The sequence below is a fragment of the Ornithorhynchus anatinus genome, chromosome 2 (genome assembly GCF_004115215.2).
Source record: "Ornithorhynchus anatinus isolate Pmale09 chromosome 2, mOrnAna1.pri.v4, whole genome shotgun sequence".
Classification (NCBI taxonomy): Eukaryota; Metazoa; Chordata; class Mammalia; order Monotremata; family Ornithorhynchidae; genus Ornithorhynchus; species Ornithorhynchus anatinus.
The window spans coordinates 31681609-31709165 of NC_041729.1; the positions used below are offsets into that span (position 1 = coordinate 31681609).

Genomic DNA, 27557 nt, shown 5'->3' on the forward strand with positions numbered 1-27557 from the left:
CAGAGAAACTTTCAGAGGGATACTCAGGGAATGGAATAAATGGCAGAGGTGAAATACAAACTTTACCTGGGAAGACCATAACCTCTTAAGGGCAGACACAGAGAAAGAACGAGAAGGAGGTCCCTGCCCAGAACCCACCAAAAAGTGAAATATCCAAAGTCTTATTCCCCCTTCTTTGAAGTTGAAGAACACGCTACTGATGGTGAAGTATTCTTTTTAATGGTATTTGTTAAGCGCTTCTTATGTGCCAGGCACTGTACCATGTGCTGGGGTAGATACAAGCTAATCGGGTTGGACACAGTCTATGTCCCACATGGGGCTGACTGTCTTAATCCCCATTTTAGAGATGAGGTAACTGAGGCCCAGAGAAATGAAGTGACTTGCCCAAGGTCATGCAGCGGACAAGTGGCGGAGCCGGGATTAGAACCCTTCTTTACTCCAGGCCTGTGCCCTATCCACTAGGTAATGCTGCTTCACGAGTTCACCTACGAATGAGTTTGGGGGCTAAAAAGGCTAACGCAGGACCTGCTGTCCCGGCTATATTACTGGTGGAACCAACAAGGATGATTTTTGTCATGTTGTTGTGTTTAATATTTCCAGGCCTGGCATTGTTTTTCCTTTTGTCTCCTTTGTCTCTCATTCCTTGTGAAGCTTTTGCTCAAAGAGAGTCACTCTCTTCCTGATGGCAGTGCTCCTTCTCTGTCCTCAGCAACTGACTCCCAGTTTTCAGCTAGCATTCAGCCTTGTCCTAGATTTTGTTACCCATAACACATTAATTTAATTCCCGATGGCCCATTGCACTTTGACTCCTGGAGTCAGAAAATCGAGATAACTGATGGTATTTATCGAGTACTTACTGTGTGCAGAGCACTGAACTAAGTGCTTGGAAAAGTACAGTACCAAAGATCTGGTAGATGTGATCCCACCTCACAAGGCAGCATGGCCTAGGGGAAAGAACAGGGGTCTGGAAATCAGTGGATCTGGGTTCTAACCCTGGTTCTGCCACTTGCCTGCTGTGTGACCTTGGGCAAGTTATTTAACTTCTCTATGTCTCAGTCTCCTCATCCGTAGAAGTGGGATTAAATCCTATTCCCTCCTTTGAGCCCCATGTGGGACAGGGACTCTGACCAAGTTTATTATCTTGTATTTACGCTAATAGTACACAGCTTGGCACAAAGTAAGCACTTCGCAAGTACCTTAAAAAAAGGATCTTACAGTCTAAAGGGGGAAACAGACATTAAAATAGATTACGATTAGGGGAAGCAGTAGAATATGGAAATGTTTACCAAAGAAGACTATAGACTCTAGGTTGTAAACCCCTTGTGGGCATGGAATATGTCTACCAACTCTGTCATACTGTACTCTCCCAAGCGCTTAGTAGTAATAATAATAATAGCAATTATAGTATTTGTTAAATGCTTACTATATGCCAAGCACAGTTCTAAAGCACTGAGGCGGATACAAGCTAATCGGGTCTCCCATGGGGCTCACAATCTTAATCTGCATTTACCGATGAGTTAACACAGGCACAGAGAAATTAACTGACTTGCCCAAGATCATACAGCAGACTGGTGGGCAGAGCAGGATTAGAACCCAGATCCTTCTGACACTCAGGCCCGTACTCTATACACTAGGCTATCCGGCTCTGCTCCGCCCACAGTAAATGCTCGATAAATATGATTGAGTGATTGATTAAATGCTAGTGGGCATTTTGTTCTGTACCCACACAGGGACTAGTGTAGGGAGTTTCTATAATAAAGGGCAAACTGCATATAACGGTAAATGCTGTAAGGAACATGGCCTCTTTTATTTTGGATTGGAAGCTGGTAGAATGTGGTGCTTTTAGCCCTCTTTTCATCTGTTGCTGCTCATTGGTGGAGGGAAATAAATCTTACTGAACTTCTTCTGCAGCAACTCCTGCTGAATCCAAGTGTTGGCTATCATCACCAGTTGGGAAGTCGTTTAACATTCATCTGAGGGTATGTCCCCTTGGACTTGCCAGCTGATTCTCCCCTTCACTAGGGCCGTTGTTTTGTTTTATGGCATTTGTTAAGTGCTTACCGTACGTCAAACACTGTTCTAAGTGCTGGGGTAGGTGCAGGTTAATTAGGTAGGACAAATTCCAGGTTCCACACGGGCCTCACAAGTCTAAGTAGGAGGGAGAAAAGGTATTTAATCCCCATTTCACATCTGAGGAAACTGAGACACAGAGATATTGAGTGACTCGCCCAAGGTCACACAGAAAGCAATCGGCAGAGTCGGGATTAGAACCCTGGTCCTCCGACTCTGAGGCCCGTGCTCTTTCCGCCAGGCCATGCTGCTTCACAACATTTCTTTATAGGTCAGCGCTGGCCAGACTCTAATAGCTCTACCATTCTAGAGTTGAGGAAGTCTTCAAAATGGTTCCACCAAAAATAACCAGAAGTTCAAAAACAGAATAGGAGTGGGTTTGACCAGCTGCAGGTAGGATTTAACACAGACCCTAAACTGAATTTCCTGGGAAACAAGGTGGAGAGATGGAGAAGCCAAGTATGAATCTTTTTGGGGGCTGACATGCAATGCTGCTTCTCAAAGTGCCTTATAAACTCAGGTATAACTCTGCTAAAATGCAGTGGATTTAACCGAACCTGGGTTTAGGCCTCAACTCTCTGGAAAGATCTGCCAGGTTGGTTTGTATATAATTCCAATTCACCATCTTCACCCCAGTCCAAAGGCCACCCTTATAATATCTCCCCACTGCACAGAGATTTTGGAGCCACAGGTCAATCAATCATATTTATTGAGCACTTTACTGTATGCAGAGCACTGTGCTACTGTACTAAGCTCTTGGGAGAGTACAAACTAACAATAAAACAGACTCATTCCCTGTCCACAACAAGCTCACAGTCTAGAGGGGGAGGCAGGCATGAATATGCAGCTCTGGACTGTGATTCCTTTCCCAGAATCTCATGTCTTCTGGCAAAACCCAGGGTAAACTCCCAGGCACACATTTTAAAAATGGGAGATGAAAGTAATGATAAATAATGTTCCTCTGATAAAAGAGCATTACCCAGAAATAAGGGAATGTGTCATTTTCATTCCTCGGGAAGCTGCGAGATCTAGATCACCATTTACCGATCTGTCTCTTGAACTCAAACCGAAGGAACTTTTTGACGTTGAAGTAAGTGGCGGGGAAGATGGGGCCGTGCTCCGTTCTGGTGAGGCAGGGAGAAGGCTGGGAATAGGGGAAGTACAGCAGCAGATCTTATGTACTGGGGAAGTGAAGGCTTGGGAACCTGCCAACTGCGGCAAGAGTGGAACCAGGGGAGCCTTTCACCGATTGAGACCCCTCAACATTTAGAGAGGCAGAGGAGCCTAGAGGAAAGAGCCCAGGCCTGGGAGACAGAGGGTCTAATCCTGGAACTGCCACTTATTAATAATAACAACTGTGGTATTTGTTAGTAATGCTGGTATTTGTTAAACGCTTACTATGTGCCAAGCACGGTTCTAAGCGCTGGGGGAGATACAAGGCAATCAGGTTGTCCCTCATGGGACTCACAGTCTTAATTCCCATTTTACAGATGAGGCAATTTAGCCACAGAGAAGTTAAGTGACTTGCCCAAAGTCACACAGCTAACAAGTGGCAGAGCAGGGATTAAAACCCACAACCTCCTGGGCTCTTTCCACTGAGCCATGCTGCTTCTCTGAGTGCTTATTACGTGACAGGCACTGTACTAAGCACTGGGGTAGATACAAGCCAATCCTGTTGGACACATTCCCTGTCCTCTCAAAGTCTTAATCCCCACTTTACAGACGAGGTAACTGGTGTGGTGAGCCCACAACAAGAGGCTTTAAGAGTGACCGTTTATGATCCCGTGAACAACAACAAGGAAGAGACTGGTGAAGGCAGTGATGGGCTCTACTTGAGGACAGGTGATTGCTGGACTGTGGGGGTGGAGCGTGGAGGGAGTTTGGCTTTCTCTCCGTGCTCTACCCAGTTACAGGCCTGGATCAGGCTGCGATGCCTAAGGTAGATAAAAGGCGGTCGTTTTGAATCACACCAGAGATCATAGGGGGCATGCAGATAGAGGCACGCTGAGACGCAGAGAGAAGCAAGCACTGGAGCAGCAGGAGCAGCAGGAGAGCAGCATTCGGAAGTAGAAAGAAGAAGCATGGGCAGAACGGGGCCCTTTGACCACAGGCTGTTATTGAACCCTTGGTGGAGTGGAGTGAGTGAGTGGGTGAGTATGTGTCACTCCCTTGCACGCTGGTAAAACTAAGTAAAAACTTTCCACAATAACCTTGGTGATCAGAGGTGCGGTTTGCACTCTACTACTTAGGCTCCCCTGGTCCAGGAAGGTCCTCTTTGGTATGAACTGGGGACTCACAACAACTGAGGTACAGAGAAATGAAGTGACTAGCCCAAGGCCACACAGCAGACAAGGGGTGGAGCAGGGATTAGAACTCATGACCTTCTGGCTCTATGCACTATGCATATGCACTCTATGCACTTGGGCAAGTCACTTTACTTCTCTCAGCCTCGGTTCCTCAGGGGGCTCAATACCTGATTTCCTTCCTGTTGAGACTGTTAAATTGCCTGTGGGACAGGAACTGCCTGACCTGATAATTTTGACTCTAACCCTAGTGCTTAGCACAGTCCTTGGTCTAGAGAAAATGCTAAACAAAACCCAAATATTACCATTATTTATGAGGGGCTGTTGGTATGGGCACAAAATATGCATTCAACATGTCTAGTCTGTCATCTGCTTGTGGGCAGGGAACATGTCTAGAAACTCTTCTATTGTACTCTCCAAGAGTTTAGTACAGGGCAAGGAAGCCCAGCAGACATAGAAAGACGAATGTCACTCTGAGCCTCAACCAAGGGACCATAGTTTGTGTAAGACTTCCATGGCACAGTCCAACTGGTTCACGCTAGACAGGAATCCTGTTAGGTCCTGCCTATTGAGAATCGGTGTTGCCTAATGGATAGAGAATAGGCCCGGGAATCCAGGGGACACGGGTTTTCATCCCGGCTCCACCACTTGTCTGCTGTGACCTTAGGAAAGTCACTTGACTTCTCTGTGCCTCAGTTATCTCATCTGTAAACTGGTGATTGAGACTGTGAGCCTCACGTGGGACTCGGACTAAGACCACCAGATTATCTTGTGTCTACTCCCGTGCTCAGTAAAATGCCTGGGACAAAGTAAGCCCTTAACAAATACCATTAAAAAACAATTCCTTTTTAGGCCAAGGTGACCAGAGATTAGATCATTTCAGCTAAGATGGGGGAGAGACTGGAGAGAGGGAGAGAAAAGAGGGAAAAAGGAGAAAAAGAGGCAAGAGAAGAAATTGGGAACAGAAGGGATAGGAAAGAGAAGGTAGGAGAAAGGGAAAAAGGAAGAGGGAAAAAAGGAAAGTTGTTGGGGAGGAGGAAAAAGAGAGAAGGGAGAAAAAGAGAAAGGTGGGAGGGGACTTGCCTCTTCCTCCTCCTCCTTCTTCTTCTCCTCTTTCCAACTGCTGCTGCCCCTGGGTGCAGGATCTTGGCCTGGGCAGAAGGGCGGGGTGGCTTTCACTGGCCCCCAGGGCTGAATGGCTATGGGCCATGGTCTTCTGGCTCCTCAGTCATTCAAAAACTGGCCCCTCTAGATCCCCCTGGATGTTCCAGTTCAGCTGAAGCAGCAAAGGCGACAGTGGCAGCAGCAATGGCGGCCATTGGCTTCATCTCCACAGTGGCTGAGGGATTCAATCCCTCTTCCCTGGCCAGAAGCAAGGAGCGATGGGTCTCTCTGCAGCCTCATTGAGGCTGAACCTCTAAATGCGTGCTTCTCCTGGCTTATTCCAAGAGGGCCTGGCCAAAAGCGGAAAGAAGGCCGAGGGAGGAGGAAACTGGTCAGAAGATTTCCCTCATCCCATCTAACTTCGGGAGTGAGAAATGGGAGGTGGAGGTTGGGAGCGGGAGCTGTTACCTTGAGAAGGAACACCTTTTCTCCCACTTCCCTCTGCGTCGCTCTGATTTGCTCCTTTTATTCACCACTCCCTCAGCCCCACACACAGCATTTTTGTACACAACTGTAATTTATTTATATTAACGTCTGTTTCCCCTTCTAGACTGTAAGCTCACTGTGGGCAGGGAATGTGTCTGTTACATTATATTTTATTCTTCCAAGAGCTTAGTACAGTGCTCTGCACGCGTAGGCTCTCAAATACAATTTATCGATTGATTGATTCAAGCGAGCTGATTCTCTCATGTCCATCGCCTCCGCGGTGGATTAGTGACCAAGTAGAACTAAGCCGTCCAGAAGGGGTTCGGTCTCACCCGAAAAGACTGAGCTCTTGCTGGTGGTGAGAGGAAGATCTCTTCCTACAGATCCAATGGGGTTGGTATTACATTTCTGGGCTTGGTATTACATTTCGTCCTTGTCGCTCCGGCTTTACCCCTAGCAGTGCTGCTATCTTCCTGACTGCTGGGAAAAAGAATGTTTTGGGTAATTGGGGATATTGCTGCAGTTTCCAAGAGATTTGTGACCCCATTATTCCTCCGGGCCAGTACTGCCACCTGCTGTCCTCCCCACTTTACTCCTTACTTCATTCTGCTGCCCATGATGTTTTTCTAAAAAAGATTCAATTCGCATCTCCCCACTTTTCAAAAACCTCCAATGGTTGTCCTCCCACCTCTGTATCAAACAGACTTTTTATCATCAGCTTCAAAGCTCTCAATCAACTCGTCCCCTCCTCCCTTACCTCTATGATTACCTACTATGCCCTAGCCCACATAAATAATTGAGGTATTTGTTAAGCCCTTACTATGTGTAATTGTTCTGAATGTTGGGGTAGATACAAGATAGCCAGGTTGGACACAGTCCCTGTCCCACATAGGGCACACACTCTCGATCCTCATTTTACAGATGAGGGACCTCTAGACTCCCAAGCCTGTGCTTTTATCACTAGGCCATGCTGCTTCCCTAAATTTGACTCCTTTAATGCCATCCTACTCGCTGTACCTCCACCTGGTCTATCTCATTGCCAGTGTCTTGCCCATGTCCTGCTTCTGGCCTGGAACTTCCTCCCCCTTCAAGTATGCCAGAACACCACCCTCTCCCACTTTCAAAGCCTTAATAAGATCACATCTTCTCCAAGAAGCCTTCCCTGATTACCCCTTCATTCCCCCTATTCCCTCTCCCTTCTGCACTGCCTATGCCCAAAGATATGAACCCTTTAAGCACTTGATATTCAACCCTCTTGAGTCCTACAGCACTTAGGTTCATATTGTAATTTATTTTAATGTCTGTCTCCCCCTCTAGATTATAAACACCTAGTGGGTTGGGAACATGTCTACCAACTCTATTCAGTGAACTCTCCCAAAGCCCTCGGTTCAGTGCTCTGCACACAGTTTTTGCTCAATAAATACCATCGACTGATTGGAACATAGTCTCCATATTCTTCCATTCTGGATACTTTCCAGGAAATTTTGGTAAACCTTGCAGAAAATACATACCGGATTGATTCAGTGGTATTTACTGAGTGCTTACTATGTGCATTGCACAGCACTAAGCACCTGGAAAAGTACAAAAAAGCAGAGGTGGTAAATATATTCCCTGCCTGCAATGAGCTTTCAATCTTGAGGGGAAGGAGGAAAATGTGACTAAAGGTTGTTTTGTGACCTTTTAGAGCCAACCTCTGAAATGTTATAGATTAGGATGCCAATACCCAAGGCTTCTGACAAGATGGTGACAAGCACCCAATGCTCAGAAGAATTTCCCACAACAGCAGGATGGAAATGTTACAGGTGAATGAAAGGCAGTAAAGGTACCTCAGAATGAATGATTTTCCAGTTTCTCCCAGTGCTTAAACACACCTCTTGGAGACCCCACTCTTCTCCCTGACTTGATTCTAGCCAGAATATCTTGCAATAACATATTCTTACGACATTCTACGGCTGTAGACTGTAAGCTTGTTGTGGGCAGAGATCCTGTCTTTTATATTGTTGTGTCGCACTATCCCAAGTGCTTAGTAAAGCGCTATGCCCACAGTAAGCGCTTAATAAATACAATTGTTTGACTGAACAAGGCTTACCTATGGGTATCTTGGTTTCCCCTATCGGTTTCTTATTTCTTTGGAATCTGTGTCTTCTTGAGCTCAGTTCGGGGGTAGAAATGTGTTCAAGACCTTTGAGGCAACAGGCATAAAGTTCCAAATAATAATAATAATAGTAATAATGGTATTTGCTAAGCACTTACAATGTCCCAGGCACTGTACTAAGTCTGCGGAAGTACAAGCAAATGGAGTCGGACACAGTCCCTGTCCCTTGCGGGGCTCATAGTCTCAATCCCCATTTGACAGAAGAGGTAACTGAGGCCCAGAGAAGTGAAGTGACTTGCCCAAGGTCACACAACAGACAAGGGGTGGAATCAGGATTAGAACCCATGACCTTCTGACTCCCAGGCCATTATGCCATGTTGCTGCTATAGAGGGGGAGAAACTGAGGCAGCAAAAGAGGAACCTTAACATAATGACCTGGATTTTCCAACTGTTGTTTGAGGCCCATGCCTCTGCCCACTCTGTAGTGTCAGACTTTATGCAGCGGCCTTGTAATCCATAATAAACCACGGCACCTTCCATTGGTATGCGCCAATTTTGGGTGAGGTCAGAAGGAGGCGGGACTGTGACTGAGCCAGGGGTTTTGTGGTTCTGCGGAGAGATTTTGTACCTGGAATCTCTTTAAGACAGGAGCTGACAGTCCTATGGTCTAGTGGGGGAGACAGACACTAAAATAAATTACGGATACATACCTACGAGCTGTGGGGCTGAGGATGGGGTGAACGTCAAGTGCTTAAAGGGTACGGATTCGAGTGTACAGGAGACGCAGAAGGGAGAGGGAGTAGGGGGAACGAAGGCTTAGTCGGGGAAGGCTTCTTGGAGGAGGTGTGGTTTTAATAAGGCTGTGAAGGCGGGGAGAGTTGTGGCCTGTGATTTGAACCCCAGCGAGACGTTTGCGGTGGTAAGTTGAGGGGAGGGAGGATGGCTCCGTTTTCACGGTTATGAAGTCGCCTGTACTGTGATTGGTGAGCAGAAGGGAAGCGGGTCAGGTGGGGATTGAAGCTGTTGTTTGGAAGTGGATATTCCGGCTACTGCAGACCAGTGGGTTGGGTGGGAACAGTAAGTACATTTATTTTTAATTGCTGATTAGAATGAATCTAAAGAACTCAAGGTGCCGAACAAAAGGCTGTTGAAGTCCAACGGCGAATATCCCTCACATCTCACTGCCCCCCAAAACAGCGGGGGCTGGACGGGGAGGAGTAGACCCAGAAGGAATGGGAATTAGGAGAGGGCGAAGAGCAGAAGCGGGGGAGAGAGAAATGAAGAAAGTTCTGGAAAGATCAAGCAGCAGGAAATCAGCTTAGTAAAAGGCTAATGGAAGCTTGCAAATTCCTGTTCCACAAAATGCCTATTATTATTATTTTTATCATTTGTTAAGAGCTTACTCTATGTCAAACTCTGTTCGAAGCATTGAGGCAAGGTAGTTAGGTCAGACCCAGCGTGTAGCCTAGTGGAAAGAGCACTTACCTGGGAGTCAGAGGGCCTGGGTTCCAATCCTGGCTCTGCCAATTGTCTTGCTGTGTGACCTTGGGCAAGTCACCTCACTTCTCTGTGCTCAGATACCTCATCTATAAAATGGGGATAAAATCCCACTTCCTCCTCTTAGACAGTGAGCTCCACGTGGGACGGGGACTGCGTCCAACCTGATTAACTTGTATTTACCCTAGCGGTTAAAGCAGTGTTTAGCACATAGTAAATGCTTAACAAGTACCATTATTGTTATTATTATTATTATTTTTATTATTATTGGGCTTACAGTTGGGTTGGGGGGAGAACAGGCTTGTGGTTCCATGCATCCCTTGGAGAGGAAGGGGATACCTGAAGAGGGTTGAGGTGGAACTGCTTGCTGATGTGCTCAATAAATACGATTGAATGAATGACCAGAGGAGATACGTATCTGACCCCTCTCCCTCAGGCTAATACCCTCTGCGGCCCATGTTGGAACTGTCCAGGCTAACAGCCTCCCAACAAACAAGGGCTTCAGTACTGGGGCCTTCCACGATGCCTCGTTCTCGCCTGTCCCGTCGTCGACCCCTGGCCCACCTCCAATCCCTGGCCTGGAATGCCTTCCCTCCTCACATCTACCAAACGATCACACTTCCCCCCTTCAAAACCCTACTGACGGCTCACCTCCTCCAGGAGGTGAGGTAAGTCCCCCTTTTCCTCAGTTCTCCCTCCCCCCACATCGTTCCAACTTGGTCCCTTTGCTCTCCCCCATCTCCCCGCCCCACAGCACTTGTGTATATATGTACATATCTATAATTCTATTTATTTATATTAATGCCTGTTTACTTGTTTTGCTGTGTATGACTATCTCTAATGCTATTTATTTATATTGATGCCATTGATGCCTATTTACTCGTTTTGATGTCCGTCTCCCCCCTTCTAGACTGTCAGCCCGCTGTGGGCAGGGATCGTCTCTGTTGCTGAATTGTACTTTCAGTCCGGTGGCCCCCTAATCTAGCCAGACTCACGCGCTGCAGTGAGCATCAAGCTCCGTGATCTGCACCTCTCATCTTTCCAACCTCGTCTCCACTCTTGTCCCTTGCCGAGGAATCTATCCTTCTCCCACGTTACCACGTGCATTTGACAAGCAGGAAGCTCTGCTCGAGTATATTGATTCTACAGAACCAGTTCTCCTGGTTCGGACCTGCCGTTCTTAAACGAATTCTTTAGTGACTGGATAATCTCGGTTCCCAGAGCACCCATCATTAAAGTAGGCAACGTACCGTCGTGGGTTTCATGCTTTAGCCGTAGAAGACCCGCAGGCACCTTCCCCATCTAGGCTGGGGCATTGAAAGAGGCCATTTCCAGAGGGAATCTAAGCCATCGGGTGGCTTTAAACAGGCAAGCACAGAAATGGGCTTCAGCCCCCAGGGGTAAGTAAGAAGAGGAAAGACTTACGCAGCAAATACTCAGCGGTGTCTTGTTCATAATCAGCATCTTCAGGGAAGTGATCAATTTTCTTACACACTCCTCGAAAAGTTCCTATGGAAACAAATCAGGTTTCAAGTAACGGCAAAGGAGTCAAGAGCCCTCCAGATGGCTGACTAAGATGGAGAGTCAGCTCCTTGAGTGGGGGCGGGGGAGGGAAAGGTAGGGTCCCTGGAGCCGGCAAGCCCCCACACATCCCCAGGACCAAATTTTCCTGATAAAAATAAAGACAGCCAGTCTCTCCTGCTGCAATTTTTAAAAGGTATTTGTTAAGTGCTTATCATGTGCCAGTAATTGTACTAAGCGCTGGAGTAGATAAAAGCTAATCAGCTTGGATGTAGTCCATGACCCTCAAGGGGCTCACAGTCTAAATGCCCATTGGACAGATGAGTAACTCGGGTCCAGAGAAGTGAAGTGACTTGCCCAAGATCACCCAGCAGACAAGTGGCAGAGCCAGGATTAGAACCCGGGTCCTCTGACTCCCAGGCCATCCTGCTTCTCACAGTGCTTAGAGGTTATGGATCCAACTACACAGATGACAGAAGATGGGTGAATCAGGTGGGGAGATGAGAGGAAAGGTTTCCTGGAGGAGGAGTGGTTTTTTTACGGCTTTGAAGATGGGGAGAAGAGAAACTGGGGTGACCTACCAACTGTGAAGGGAAGAAGAGTTTGAGGTAGGAGGGAGCCTTTGAGCCAGGGGTAGACAGCAAGAGAATACCTCAGCACTAGAAACGTTTTCCCTGACCACTGAGAAGAGTTTACATGGAAGGTAAATCAGTATGTCCCCTCAATCATTTATTCCATAATCATTATGGAGCCCCTACTGTGGGAAGAGCCCTGCATGAAATACTAGCTCAGCCCAGAATCTGAAATTATCCAAGTCGTAGACGGGTGGTCGTGGCATTTATTGAGACCCTGCAGGGTGCGATGCAGGGAGGCAGTAAAGTGGGCTGACATGACCTACAGCTACGGGAAAGGGTAAGTTGTTGGTTGGCAAGTAAGGCGAGGACTGATGTGGAGGTTGTGGACTGACAGACTTTTGGAAAACATATGATAATAAGAAAAATTAAAAATTATGGTACTTGTTAAGCACTTACTGTGAGCCAAGCACTGTTCTAAGTGCTGGAGTAGATTCAAGTTAGTCAAGGTGGACACCGTCCCTGTCCCGCACAGGGCTCACACTCCCTCTGCTCCTCCCCCCTCAATTCCCATCCCCTCGGCACCGTACTCGTCCGCTCAACTGTATGTATTTTCATTACCCTATTTATTTTGTTAATGAGATGTTCATCCCCTTGATTCTATTTATTGCTATTGTTCTCGTCTGTCCGTCTCCCCCGATTAGACTGTAAGCCTGTCGAAGGGCAGGGACCGTCTCTATCTGTCACCGATTTGTACATCCCAAGCGCTTAGTACAGTGCTCTGCACATAGTAAGCGCTCAATAAATACTACTGAATGAACGAATGAATTTTATGGATGAAGGAACTGAGGCCCAGAGAGGTGAAGTGACTTGCCCAAGGTCACACAGCAGATACATGGAGGAGCAGGAATTAGAACCTATGACCTTCTGACTCCCAGGCCCGTTCTGTATCCAGTAAGCCACGCTGCTTATCGGTATATGCAAGGCAGATAAAGGAGGGAGAAAAGAAGAACATGAAGAGCAGCGGGGAAACTAACGATTCTGTGTTTTGAATGGTCCTCCGTTTCTTAAAATGGTATTTCTTAATCGCTTACTATGAGCCGGAGACTGTTCTAATCCCTGGGGCAGATACAAGTTAATCAAGCTGAACACAGTCCATGTTCCACACGGGGCTCACCATCTTAATCTCCATTTTACAGATGAGGTAACTGAGGCACAGAGAAGTGACGTAACCTGCCCGAGGTCACCCAGCAGACAAGTGGAGGATCCGGGATTAGAACTCAGGGCCTTCTGAGTCCCAGGCCCGTGCTCTATCCATTCGTCCACTCTGCTTCTCAATCCTTCCATTTTCCTGACTCCCTCTTCATTGATTTTCTATCGATCATTCAATTGTATTTATTCCCCACGGTTGGGAGAGTGCAACAGGAGGAAAAGACTCAATTCCCTCTTTCAGGTAGCTTCAAGTTTAGCGAGTGACAAACGCATTCTCCATCCAAACCGAGAAGAGCATCATGATAACCGCCGCCTTCCCTCCCACCTCTTAGAGTCCCCCCTCACAGCACGTTCTATGTCCACCAGGCCAGAGATGGAGGCAGCTGCCCTGCGCTCTCAGAATCTTCCATCTCTGCTGACACTTTGAGTCCGTTTTGTATTTGTCCTTGTTCTTTAATGTTCCATTTCCAGTCCCTTCTCCTCACTTTAACCCTTATATTGTGAGCCCCTGAGGGAATGTGTCTAATTCCTTTCTGTGTCTTCTCTCCTAGTGTTTAGTTCAGGGTTCTGTCTTCAGTAAGTTCTTGATAAATACTATTACTACCCAAGGCCTTCCCCGATTAAGCCCTCTTCCCCAACTTGCTCTCCCTCCTGTACATTCTATGCACTTGGATGTGTGACCTTTGGGCAACTGATATTTGCCCCGCCCCCAATCCCACAACACTTATATACATATCTTTAGATAATAATAATAATAATGTTGGTATTTGTTAAGCGCTTACTATGTGCAGAGCACTGTTCTAAGCGCTGGGGTAGACACAGGGGAATCAGGTTGTCCCATGTGGGGCTCACAGTCTTCATCCCCATTTTACAGATGAGGGAACGGAGGCACAGAGAAGTTAAGTGACTTGCCCACAGTCACACAGCTGACCAGTGGCAGAGCTGGGATTCGAACTCATGACCTCTGACTCCAAAGCCCATGCTCTTTCCACTGAGCCATGCTGCTTTGTTATAATAATACTAATACTGGCATTTGTTAAGCACCTACTATGTGCCAAGCACTGTTTATCACTGATAGAATGACTACGACACAAAATTATCTACAGAGAAGCAAAGCAGTATAGCCCACTGGTAAGTATACCAGCCTGAGATAACTCAATCCCGGGCTCTAATCCCAGCCCTGCCACTTGCCTACTGTATGACCTTGGATAAGTCACTTATTTTCCCCTCTAGACTATAAGCTTACTTTGGGTAGGCAACACATCTGCTTATTCTCTTGTTTCGTACTCTCCCAAGCACTTAGAACAGTGTTCCGTACATAGTAAGCTCTCAATGAATGCTACTGATCGGTCTTAATATTTTCATCAGTTAAAAACAAGGATAAAGTATGTTCTTTGCCCCGACTCACTGACGAGGAGCCCACATGTCTGTTCTTTTATTCTTTTTTTTTTACCCCATGACTTAGTGCAGTGCTTGGCACATAGTAAGCATTTAAAAATATCACACTTATTGTCAGAAAAAAGAGAGAGTGGGTTGACGGATAGGTGAATAAATAAGTGTTTAAATAGACTGCGAGTTCTTCGTGGGCAGGGAACATGTCTATCAGCTCTACTGCATTGTTCTCACCCAAGTACCTAGTAAAGGTGTTTGTCACACAATGCGCTCTCAAGAAATACCATCGATTAATTGATTGAGTACATATCACTGTGAGCAGAGATCAGGACTACCAACTCCCAAGTAAATAGTAATAATAATAATAATAATAATGTTGGTATTTGTTAAGCGCTTACTATGTGCCGAGCACTGTTCTAAGCGCTGGGGGAGATACGGGGTCATCAGGTCGTCCCACGTGAGGCTCACAGTCTTCAGCCCCATTTTACAGATGAGGTCACTGAGGCACCGAGAAGTGAAGTGGCTTGCCCAAAGTCACACAGCTGACAGGTGGCGGAGCCGGGATCCGAACCCATGACCTCTGACTCCTAAGCCCGGGCTCTTTCCACTAAGCCACGCTGCACAGAGAAAGAACTCAATAAATACCACTGAATAATCGACTGAGTGCAAATACCTCCCTCTGTCTCTCTGGGGCTCTTCTGACCTGCTTGCCTTTCCTGCCCAAATTCTCGCTGAATGCCTCTCTCTCCAGTTCCAAGGAACTAGGAATTCTGTGGGCATGGAATGTGTCTGTTTAACGTTGTATTGGACTTTTCCAAGAGCTTAGTACAGTGTTCTGCGCATCGTAAGCACTCAGTAAATGTGACTGAATGAATGAAAGCTTGTTACTCTTCTGCCTTAGCAAGAACCCAGGGGAGGATTTAGCTTCCTTCCCGTCCTATGGATTTGACCCGACAGTTCTTCTGAGTGACGTGAATAGTGCCAGGGGAGTAGTAAGCTAAACCCACTCCTTCGCTGATCCTGAAAACGAGGCTGATGTATCTCCTGGTTCATTTCCATCCCACCGAATATGAATCCAAAACGGAATTGATTTTTTCTTTTGGAAGAGAAAGGAGGATGGGAAAGAGACGTGGTTGCAAAACCGCAACAAAACCTGGCCTTTTCCTAAAGCAAGAATGGGTAAAATGATTCCATCTTACTTACTGAGCCTTATTGGTTGCAGAACACCGTACTAAGCGCTTGGGAGAGTACAATGTAACCAAGGTGGTAGACTTGTTCCCTGCCCACAGGGAGCTTAAGGTCTAGAGGGGTAAAATGTCTCTGCCTTTACATCCTCACTCTAGGCTTCAAGGCTCTCCATCACCTTGCCCCTTCCTACCTCTCCTCCCTTCTCTCTTTCTACCGCCCACCCCGCACGCTCCGCTCCTCTGCCGCCCACCTCCTCACCGTCCCTCGGTCTCGCCCATCCCGCCGTCGACCCCTGGGTCACGTCCTCCCGCGGTCCCGGAACGCCCTCCCTCCTCACTTCCGCCAAACCGATTCTCTTTCCCTCTTCAAAACCCTACTTAAAACTCACCTCCTCCAAGAGGCGTTCCCAGACTGAGCTCCTCTTCTCCCTCTACTCCCTCTGCCATCCCCCCTTTACCTCTCCGCAGCTAAACCCTCTTTTTCCCCTTTTCCCTCTGCTCCTCACCTCTCCCTTCCCATCCCCACAGCACCGTACTCGTCCGCTCAACTGTATATATTTTCATTACCCTATTTATTTTGTTAATGAATTGTACATCGCCTTGATTCTATTTAGTTGCCATCGTTTTTACGAGATGTTCTTCCCCTTGACGCTGTTTAGTGCCATTGTTCTTGTCTGTCCGTCTCCCCCGATTAGACCGTAAGCCCGTCAAATGGCAGGGACTGTCTCTATCTGTTGCCGACTTGTTCATCCCAAGCGCTTAGTACAGTGCTCTGCACATAGTAAGCGCTCAATAAATACTATTGAATGAATGAATGAATGAATCAAAGATGCATTGGAAGTAGCAAGCAAACTCATATTTTGAGCCTGATGAGGTTGGGTGTTGGGTTGAATGAGCCATCCTTTTCCTTCCTTCCCTGCCTTTTCTCCCTTTCCCTCCCCTCCCCTCTCCTCCTCCTCTCCGCATCCTGTCCTTTGCTAGCCACCCACTCTTGACTTTGTAACTAAAGATATTTGATAAGACTTCAAAAGCTCAGCTTTGACCTTGACGTAGACTGGATGCATTTTGGAAAGTTTTGCCTTGGGTTGATTCCTTGAATCCCCATCAGTTGCTTATTGCCAGGAACATGCTCGTGGCCTAGTTTCCTCCAGAGAAAAGCCAGAAAGCCTCCCCTTTTGTAAGTCACCAAATTAACTCTTGGCATTGATGTAGCAGAGAACCCATTTGCCACCACACAGGAGGAGACGGCCAGGGACAAGGTCAACGTCGGACCATTTGCGATAGACCTCTTGTGTTTCCGGTTGCTTTTCGAGAAAGTGTCATTGAGTTCGAGGTTGATTTGCAGGGAACTATAATTCCCTACAACTTAGGAGTCTACAAACCATCCCTGTGCTGCTGAACCTTGCACTTAACATCTAAGAGCTTTGCAATGAGCGGTAAATACCACAGCTGTGGCTTGATCACCTGACTCCTGGAATACAGTCAACCTCACTGCCTTTGGGAAAGCAATATCAGGGACTTGGCAGCTGGAAAGTCATTGATTATTGTTAAAGAAGTGAGTTTTTGCAAGAAGCCTCTTTTAGAAGTGGCTGGGGAATTGGAGGAGTGTGGTGGATACAGGGTCTAGCTTCATAGTTCACGCAGCACAGGTGGCTTTGTGGATAGAGCCCGGGCCTGGGAGTCAGAAGGACCTAAGTTCTCACCCCAGCTCCTCCACTTGTCTGCTGTGTGACCCCGGGCAAGTCACTTCATTTCTCTGGAATAATAATAATGATGTTGGTATTTGTTAAGCGCTTACTATGTGCCGAGCACCGTTCTAAGCGCTGGGGTAGACACAGGGGAATCAGGTTGTCCCACGTGGGGCTCACAGTCTTATTCCCCATTTTACAGATGAGGTAACCGAGGCACCGAGAAGTTAAGTGACTTGCCCAAAGTCACACAGCTATGTGGCCGAGCAGGGATTCGAACCCATGACCGCTGACTCCAAAGCCCGTGCTCTTTCCACCTCATCTGTAAAATGGGGATTAAGACTGTGAGCCCCAAGTGAGTATATATAGGTACATATTTATAATTCTATTTTATTAATGATGTGTATATAATTTTATTTATTTATAGTGATGCTATTGATGCCTGTTTACTTGTTCTGATGTCTGTCTCCCCCTTTCTAGACTGTGAGCCCGTTGTGGGCAGCAACTGACTCTATTTGTTGCTGAACTGTATCTTCCAAGCGCTTAGTACAGTGCTCTGCACACAGTAAGTACTCGATAAGCGATTGAATGAATGTGGGCCAGGGACTGTATCCAACCTGATTAACTTGTATCCCCCGCAGCGCTTAGAACGATGCCTGATACATAGTAAGTGCTTAATCAATCCCCTCATTATTAAACTGATCACTGCTCCTCCGCCCACCAGACCTTCCTGCCCTTCGGCTTCCAGTGAGCCTAGCTGTTTCCGACTGCGTTTGCCAAATTTAGAAGCAACTGGTAATTGAACTCTCCTTCACCTGCAACTGTCGTAGGCACTGTATTCATTCTTAGTCATCACTGCTAATAGCTGAGAAGCAGCGAGTGTTCCCAGGTGGGAATGGGGCTTGGAATCCAGGAGCTCCCCTGTTGAGGAATTGTCTTTCCACTCTCTAACTCTGCCTCATTTAAGAGCGGTCTTTTCCCCACTTTGCTGACTTTCACCATTCTGCTCATGGACTCACATCGGTAGTGCAGTGAACTCAGCTAACTCCTGCTCCTCCTGACCAGCCTTCTCCAGTTATTATTCCCGATGTGACTAATACTCTCAAGTCCCCCATCTGCTGCACTGATCTCATCCCTGCTCAATTTTTTTCTTCTTCTTCCACGTATGCATTGGTGTCAATTGCCAATAACTCAGATAATAAAGGGGTTATTTTAGTACCGGCCTTTGGAAGCACCTGGTTCTCTTTTGAATTCTGTTACTTTCCAGCAATGACTGTCCCTTTGGTGAGACTGACCTCTAAACCTATGTTTGAGCCAGTGGATAACTGCCCCACTGAGATAATGGAGAGTCACATTCCTTCAAAAAAATGTCCGAGGACATCCACCTCGAGGGTTGGATCAACGATGGATTCCCTGAGCCCTGGGAAGGTCCCTTTCACTGCTCTTGTTAATCAGATAATAATAATGATAATAATCATGGTATTTGTTAAACACTTGCTATGTGTTCTGTCAAGCACCGTTCTAAGATCTGGGGTAGATGCGGGATAATCAGGTAGGGCACAGTCCCTGTCCCACATAGAGCTCACAGTCTAAGTAGGAGGGAGAACTGGAGAGAAGGAGAGCATTCGTCTGTTGTATGGCCTTGGATAAATCAACTTTTTGGTGCCTCAATTTCCTCATCTACACAGTGGGGATTAAATAACTGTTTTCTTTCCCCCTTAGACTGTGAGCCCTTTGTGGAATCTTCATGTGTTACAGCTACTCCAGCTCTTAGCACAGTGCTTGGAACATAGTAAGTACTTAGCAAATTATCATGCAGTCTCTTTGGTGTCTGATTCATTTCCCATCCCTGCCTACTGCCTACACGCACACACACACACACACACACACACACACACATCCCTCCCCCCGCCCAACCCCTCTTGCTTTCCTTGTCTTCTCCAGCTTCAATTTTGAAACGTTAACATTCCATGTTTAAAGTTCTTGGCAGAGAGGTCTAGTGGATAGAGCACAGGTCTGGAAGTCAGAAGGTCATGGATTCTAATCCTGACTCAGCCACTTTTCTGCTGGGTGACCTTGGGTAAGTGACTTCCCTTCTCTGGGCCTCAGTTACCTCATTTGTAAGATGGGGATTAAGACTGTGAGTCCCATTTGGGACAGGGACTGTGTCCAATTCATTCATTCAATAGTATTAATTGAGCACGTACTATGTGCAGAGCACTGTACCAAGTGCTTGGAGTGTATAATTCGGCAACAGATAGAAACAATCCCTGCCCAATAACGGGTTCACAGTCCAATCTAATTTGCTTGCTGTTCGCCCAGTGCTTAGTACAGTACCTGGCACATAGTAAGTGCTTAACAAATACCATAAAAAAAAAAGGTCTTGATGGGTATCGATATGCTGCCATGATCAGCTGCCCTCCAGGTTGGGCAGGGGAGAATGGAGCTGTGAGTTTTGAGGACTGAGAACTGGCAGCTCAAGCACTTAGTCCAGTGCTCTGCACACAGTAAGTGCTTAATAAATACAATTAAATGAATGAAGCAGTTTCCCAGGATTGAGCTTGCTCCTACGCAGCAGACAGCCCAACTCTCCTCTCCGGGTAAGAGGAGTGGGTGGTTGTCAGGTGAGAGGGTGGGGGTGGGATCTGTCTCCCCCGATTAGACCGTAAGCCCGTCAAACGGCAGGGACTGTCTCTATCTGTTGCCGACTTGTTCATTCCAAGCGCTTAGTACAGTGCTCTGCACATGGTAAGCGCTCAATAAATACTATTGAATGAATGACCCATTAAGATGGCTTCCAACTGACCTAATGATTCTCCTAGTTACCTCCTCTCTTCTGGGGCCACCCCAGGAATTCCCCCGAGGCTACCTTGAGCCATGAGAGTCCTCCAATTAACCACCCCTCCTCCAAACTTGGGGCTCACTGTCTTTCTCTGGATAGCTCGGACTTCTCTGTGCTAGGACTGGAGTGGACACCTCCAACTCAGACACCGTTCCCTCCAATCCCATTGCCCGTCAAAGGGCAGGGACGGTCTCTATCTGTTGCCGATTTGTACATTCCAAGTGCTTAGTACAGTGCTTTGCACATAGTAAGCTCTCAATGAATACTATTGAATGAATGAATGACTTGCGTAGTCCTTGCTGAGCTTGAAAAAAAACATCCCACCCTCTAATGTATGTCAGAGAATCACTTATCTGCTGAGTTACTCTGGGTAAGTCACTCAACTTCTCTGCCTCAGTTACCTCATCTGTAATATGGGGATTAATGCTGTAAACCCCATGTAGGATATGGACTGTGTCCAACCTGATTAGCTTGTATCTACCTGAGTACTTAGAACAGTGCCTGGCACATACTAAGCACCTAACAAATATCACAGAAAACAAAGCAAAAAAAAAAGTTTTATGACCCAGAGGGTGTACCTAGAAGCAGCTCAATCTAGTGGATAGAACACAGGATCGCCAGTCAGGAGACCTGGGTTCTAATCACACTTGACTGCTGTGTGATCTTGGGCAAGTCACTTAACTTCTCTGTGCGTCAATTTCCTTATCTGTAAAATGGGATTTCAGTATCCCTTTCCATTCCCTTTAGACTGTGAGCCCCATGTGGGACAAAGACTGTCTTTAATCTTATTGAATTAATCAATCATATTTATTGAGTGCTGACTGTGTGCGGAGCACTGCTCTAAGCGCCGGGAGAGTCAATATGACAGAGTTGGTTAGCACATTCCCTGTCCACAGTGGGCTGACAGTCAAGAGGGAATCTACCCCAGCACTCAGCACAGCGCTCGGCCCCGCAAGTAATGATTATCATACTTGTTAAGTGCCTACTATGTGCCAAGCACTGGACTAAGCACTGGGGTAGATACAAGTTAATCAGGTTGGACACAGTCCCTGTCCCCCACGGGGCTCACACTCTTAATGCCCATTTTACAGACGAGGTAACCGAGACCCAGAGAAGTAAAGTGACTTTCCCAAGGTCACACAAGAGACACGTGGTGGAGTCGGAATTAGAACCCCGGTCCTGTGCTTAACAACCACTGCTATCAGCATTATTTGGGGGCACGAAGCACCGTGGAGACAAAGATGGAGAGGAAAGAGAAGGAGAGCGGAAAGAGGAGGAGAGGCAAAGAGAGCAGCACTGTGGAGAGGAGAGCAGAAAGTACCAACCCAATTGATGGAGAAAAGCCCTTTCGCATAATGGGACGATTTAACCGAAATAAATCACATGTCATGTGAAGTACTTGGATTCTACAGTGAGAGCACTTTAAAAATATCTATTTATCTCTCGACAGATAGCTGGGTCAGGAGAGCCAGCTCTCCCAGCAGTGGATTTATGAATGAACAGCTTGTTTTGCTAAATACAATACGCTTGATTTGCTGGCAGCTCTGGTCGGGCTTGGCAATAGCCCTTCTTCCTCAAGAGATCCCACAGCTCTCAGGAAATCACTTACCCTATTCAAGGACCATAGCACCTGATGTCTGACCTCTGACCTTGGTACCAGACAGTGAGGACAAGAGAGGACGACACACATATCCAAGAGCCGTCCTCGACTGGAGGAGAAACGTCCCCCGAGCCACCTCATTCCTTCCGAACCTATTTAAAACCTCCCCGTGGTGCAGTGGAGAGAGCACGGGCTTGGGGGTCCGAAGGTCGTGGGTCCTAATCCCGACTCCGCCACTCATTTGCTGTGCGACCTTGGGCAAGGCACTTCGCTTCTCTGTGCCTCGGTCTACTTGCCTGTAAAATGGGGATTGAGACCGGGAGACCCATGTGGGACAGGGACTGTGTCTCTGGTGGCTCATTCTCCGTCTCTTTCGCGGGCTCCTCCTCTGCTTCCCGTCCCCTAACTGTGGGGGGTCCCTCAAGGTTCAGTTCTGGGTCCCCCTCTTTTCTCCATCTCCACCGGCTCCCTTGGAGAACTCATTCACTCACACGGCTTCAACTATCACCTCTGTGCTGATGACACCCAAATCTACATCTCCAGCCCTGATCTCTCTCCCTTTCTGCAGTCTTGCATTTCCTCCTGCCTTCAAGTTATCTCTACTTGGACGTCCTCCCCTCACCTCAAAATTAATGTGGCTAAAACTGAACTCATCTTCCCACCCTGTCCTCTCTCTTACTTTCCCATCACCGTTGAGGGCACCGCCATCCTTCCCGTCTCACGAGCCCGTAACCCTGGCGTTATCCGTGACTCCTCTCTCTTGGTCCACCCACACGTTCAAGCCATCAATAAATCCGGTCAGTTCTACCTTCACGACGTCGGCAAAATCTTCCCCTCCCTCTCTGTCCAAACTGCTACTGCACTGATGCAAGTACTTATCCTATCCTACCTAGATTACTGCGTCGGCCTCCTTGCTGACGTCCCCGCCTCCTGTCTCTCCACACTCCAGTCCATACTCCATTCTGCTGCCTGAATCATTTTCCTTCAAAAACGTTCAATCCATGTTTCCCCATTCTTCAAGAAACTCCAGCGGTTGCCCATCCGTCTCTGCATCGAACATAAACCCTTACCATCGATTTTAAAGCACTTAATCACCTTGCCCCCTCCCACCTCACCTCGCTACTCTCCTACCACAGTTCGGACCGCACACTTCATTCCTCTAACGCTAACCACCTCACTGTACCTCCATTTCTTCTATCTTTTGCCGACCTCTCACCCACATTCTACCTCTGGCCCAGCGTGGCTCAGTGGAAAGAGCCCGGGCTTCGGAGTCAGAGGTCATGGGTTCGACTCCCGGCTCTGCCGCTTGTCAGCTGTGTGACTGTGGGCAAGTCACTTCACTTCTCTGGGCCCCAGTTACCTCATCTGTAAAATGGGGATTAACCGTGAACCCCACGTGGGACAACCTGATTACCCTGTATCTACCCCAGCGCTTAGAACAGTGCTCTGCACATAGTAAGCGCTTAACAAATACCAACGTTATTATTATTAACTCCCTCCTTCCTCCTATCAGGTAATTGCTCTCCCCCACTTCAAAACTTTATTGAAGGCACATCTCCTCCAAGAAGCCTTTCTGACGTAGTCCTCCTCTCCTCTTCTCCCACTCCCTTCTACACTGCTCTTACTTGATCCTTTATTCATCCCCACAGCACATATAGATATATTTATATATCTTTAGTTTAATAATTTATCTATTTCTTCATGTTAACGTCTGTCTCCTCTATACTGGGAGCTCACTGTGGGCAGGACTGTGTCCGGTTGTTGTTATATTGTACTCTCCCAAGCACTTAGTAGAGTGCTTTGCACACAGTAAGCGCTCAATAAATAAGATTGAATGAATGAATGAACGATTGGCTTATATCCACCCCGGCATTTAGCACATTACCTGCCTCACAATAAGCGCTTGCTTAACGAATACCACAATTACGGATATATGTGAACTGAATTGTTTATTTTGATCACTCAAGTGGCGACTATTTTATGCTTGTCTCCAGCATCACCACTGATCTCCTTCTTGCCAACCCAACGGCCTCTACTCTGTTCTAATCCTCTTCACCGTCTCAGCTGACCTCGAGACTGCCGACCACTCCCTTCTCCTGGAAACATTATCCAACTTCAGCCTGGCACTGCCCTTTCCTGGTTCTCTTCCTATCTCTCTGACTGCTCACTCTCAGTGTCTTTCGCGGGCCCCTCCTCTGCCTCCCAGCCACAAATTCTGAAAGTCCCTCAAAATTCAGTTCTGGGTACCTCTCTATTCTTCATCTACACCTACTTCTTTGGAGAAATTATTCCCTCTTATGGCTTCAACTATCATCTCTACGAGGGTAAGGATGATTTCCAAATCTACATCTCCAGCCCTGATCTCTCTCTTTCTGTGCTGTCTCATATTTCCCCCTGCCTTCGGGAAATCTCTCCTCATCCCAAAAGCAGAACTCCTCTTCTTGCCACCCAAACCCTGTCCGCCCCCTGACTTTCCCATCACCACAGACAGCACCACCATCCTCCCTGTCTCACAAGCCCTAACCTTGGCATTTATCCTTGACATCTCCCCCATCCAACTCACACATTCAATCCGTCATCAAATCCTCTTGCTTCAACCATCACTACACCACTGAAATCCACCCTTTCTTCTCTATCCAAACAATTAGCACGCTGATAAAAGCACGTATCCTATCCCTATTTAGAGCAGTGTGGCTCAGTGGAAAGAGCTCGGGCTTGGGAGTCAGAGGTCATGGGTTCTAATCCCGGCTCTGCCGCTTGTCAGCTGTGTGACCTTGGGCATGTCACTTAACTTCTCTGTGGCTCAGTTACCTCATCTGTAAAATGGGGATGAAGACTGTGAGCCCTACGTGGGACAACCTGATTACCTTGTATCTACCCCAGCACCTAGAACAGTGCTTGGCACATAGTAAGTGCTTAATAAATACCAACATCATTATTATTATTATTGTTATCATCCCACCTCAACTACTGTATCAGCCTCTTTGCTGACCTCCCTGCCTCCTCTCTCTCCCCACTCCAGCCTATCTTTCAATCTGCTGCCCAGATCATTTTCCTACAAAACCGTTCAGTCCATGTTTCCCCACTCCTCACAAACCTCCAGTGATTGGCCATCCACCTCCACATAAAACAGAAACTCCTTATCCTCAGCTTTAAAGGACTCAATCACCTACCTTTCCTGGCTGCTGTTCTACTACAACGGAGCCCACACACTCTGCTCCTCTAATTCCAACCTACTCACTGTACCATCTCAATCTTATCCATCCCGCTTCCGACCCCTCTCCCGCGGCCTGCTTCTGGCCTGGAACATCCTCCCTCTTCATGTATGACAGACCAACACTCTCCTCACCTTCATAGCCTTATTAAAAACACATTTTCAAGAGGCCTTTCCCAGTTAAGCTCTGACTGTTGTGGGCAGGGATTGTCTCTCTTTATTACTGAATTGTAGTTTCCAAACGCTTAGTACAGTGATCTGCACACGGTAAGCGCTCAATAAATATGATTGAATGAATAAATGAATTTCGTCTTCTCTCACTCCCTTCTGTCCCCCTTGCACGTGGAATTTCGTCCTTTATTCACCCCTTCCTCAGCAATTATGTGCATAACTGTAATGTGTTTATATTAATGTCTGTCTCCCCATCTAAACTGTAAGCTTATTATGGGCAGGGAACATACCTACCAACTCTTTGTATTGTACTCTCCAAAGTGCTTGGTTCAGTGATTGAATTGATTCATTCTTTCATTCGATCATATTTATTGAGCACTTACTGTGTGCAGAACACTGTACTAAGCACTTGGAAAGTACAGTTCAGCACTGATTGATTGTGGGCAGGTAACATGACTATTCCCACGTGCATTGCACCACACTAAGTGGCTTAGTGGAAAATAGTGTGGCCAGTGGAAAGAACATGAGCCTGGGAGTCAGAGGATCTGGGTTCTAATCCCAGCCCTCCCACTTGTCTTCTGTGCAACTCTGGGCAAATCACATCTTGACTGTCCCTCAGTTTCCTCATCTGTAAAATGGATATTGAATCCTTCTTATTCTGGTACTCCCCAGCCCATGCTCTTATCCACCAGACGATGTTTTAGTTTCTGTAACTGTCTCATGAAGGGATTGGTGAGCAAAGCTGGTAGTCGAGGGGCAGGAGGACTGAGGAGAGGAACAAACAAGCAGCATGGCTTAGTAGATAGAGCACAGGCCTGGAAGTCAGAAGGACCTGAGTTCTAATCCCAGTTTAAATTGGGTGCAGGAGAAAAGGAAAAGGAGCAGTGACTATCATTGTTATTATATTGGTTAAGTGCTCACTGTAAGTCAAGCACTGTTCTAAATACTGGGATAAGTACTAGTTAATCAGGTTGGACACCATCCCTGGCCCACATAGAGCTCACAGTCTAAGTAGGAGGAAGAACAACTACTGAATCATCATTTTATAGTTGAGGAAACTGCGGCCCAGTGAAGTTAAGTGGCTTGACCAAGTTCACACAGCAGGCAAGAGGCAGATCTGGGATTAAAACCCAGGTTCTCTGACTCCCCAGGCCTGGGCTTTTGCCACTAGGTCACATTGCTTCCCAACTCACACCTCCACTGCCAGATTCCAAATCCCATCCCTGAGGGAGGAGTCAGGAAATCAGCAATCTCTAGAAGGCCTACTTCAGGCAGCTCCTCCCCACAGCCAGCCAGCTGCAAGTTTGATCTCCCTATTTCCCTCCGACTGCCATTTCAGTACTTCTAGATTACCTAAGCACTTGGGTCTTCACACCCATCTCCCCCTATTGCACTTATTTCCTTATACTCCTTTGCTCCCCCAACTGTAATTTATTTTAGTGCCTTACTCTCCTGCTAGACTGTAAGCTTCTCGAGGGCAGCAGCCATGTCTTCTAACTCAACTGAACTCACCCAAGCCCTTAGTACAGTATCCTGGGCAGAGTAAGTCTTCATTAAAAACTATGGGTAGATAATAAAAATAATAATTATGGTATTTGTTAAGCACTGACTACGCGCTAGGTACCGTACTAAGCACTAGGGTGAACATAAGAAAATCAGGTTGGACACAGTCCCTGTCCCACTAGGGCTCACAGTCTCAATCCCCATTTTACAGATGAAGTAACTGAGGCACAGAAAAGTGAAGTGACTTTCATTCATTTATTCATTTTAATCTTATTTACAGAGCACTTACTGTGTGCAAAGCACTAGACCAGGCACTTGGGAGCATACAATAAAACAACAAACAGACACATTCCCTGCCCGCAATGAACTCTCAGTCTAGAGACGAGCTCACGGCCTAAAGACTTGCCTGAGGTCTCCCAGCAGACAGATGGCGGAGCCAGAATCAGAACCCATGACCTGAAACCCAGGCTCGTGCTCTAGGTCACTACTCAGTGCTGCTTCTCTGCTGAACGGTCCCAATCTTAACTTTGTCAAGCAAAAACTTTAGATTCTAACAACCATCCCTTCAGTGTTGGGCTGGATGGACAAGAGCCACTGTTTTGCTGACATCTCTCTAGGCGGGAGGTGAACGAGTGTAGTCTTCCCAGAGCCCACTCTAAATTAACAAGACAGTTGAGCATCGTTGGTTGGCCAGAAGGGTGGGGGTTAACTCAGAGAAATATGAAATTGGTCAGAAGGTATCTTAATGGGTCACCTGGCCCCCACTTTGCCACTTGACAACCACCCATTCCTCATACACAGAGAGGAGAGTTGTGCTGTAGAAACAAGCTCAATCCTGAGTAATTCTACAATTAATCAATAATATTTACTGAGCGCTTACTAGGTGCAGAGCACTGTACTGCCTGGGAGAATGTAGGTCCTCTGACTCCCAGGCCCACACTCTTTCCACTAATAATAATAATAATGATAATGACAAAGATATTTGTTAAGTGTTTACTATGTGGCAGGCACTATTCTAATTGCAGGGGTGTGGATACAAGCAAATCAGGTCGGACACAGTCCCCGTCCCAAATGGGGCTCCCAGTCTCAATCCCCATTTT

General features: G+C 47.0%; 1 protein-coding gene across 2 annotated transcripts in view; it reads right to left on the minus strand.

Annotated features, from left to right (window-relative positions):
* CACNG3 (calcium voltage-gated channel auxiliary subunit gamma 3) overlaps positions 1-27557 on the minus strand; it is a 137953-nt gene that overhangs the window by 19337 nt on the left and 91059 nt on the right. For both annotated transcript variants that reach the window (XM_029058832.2, XM_029058831.2), the window contains exon 2: positions 10981-11064. In XM_029058832.2, coding sequence (XP_028914665.1) covers positions 10981-11064 — 84 coding nt within the window. The remainder of the gene's footprint in view (positions 1-10980; positions 11065-27557) is intronic.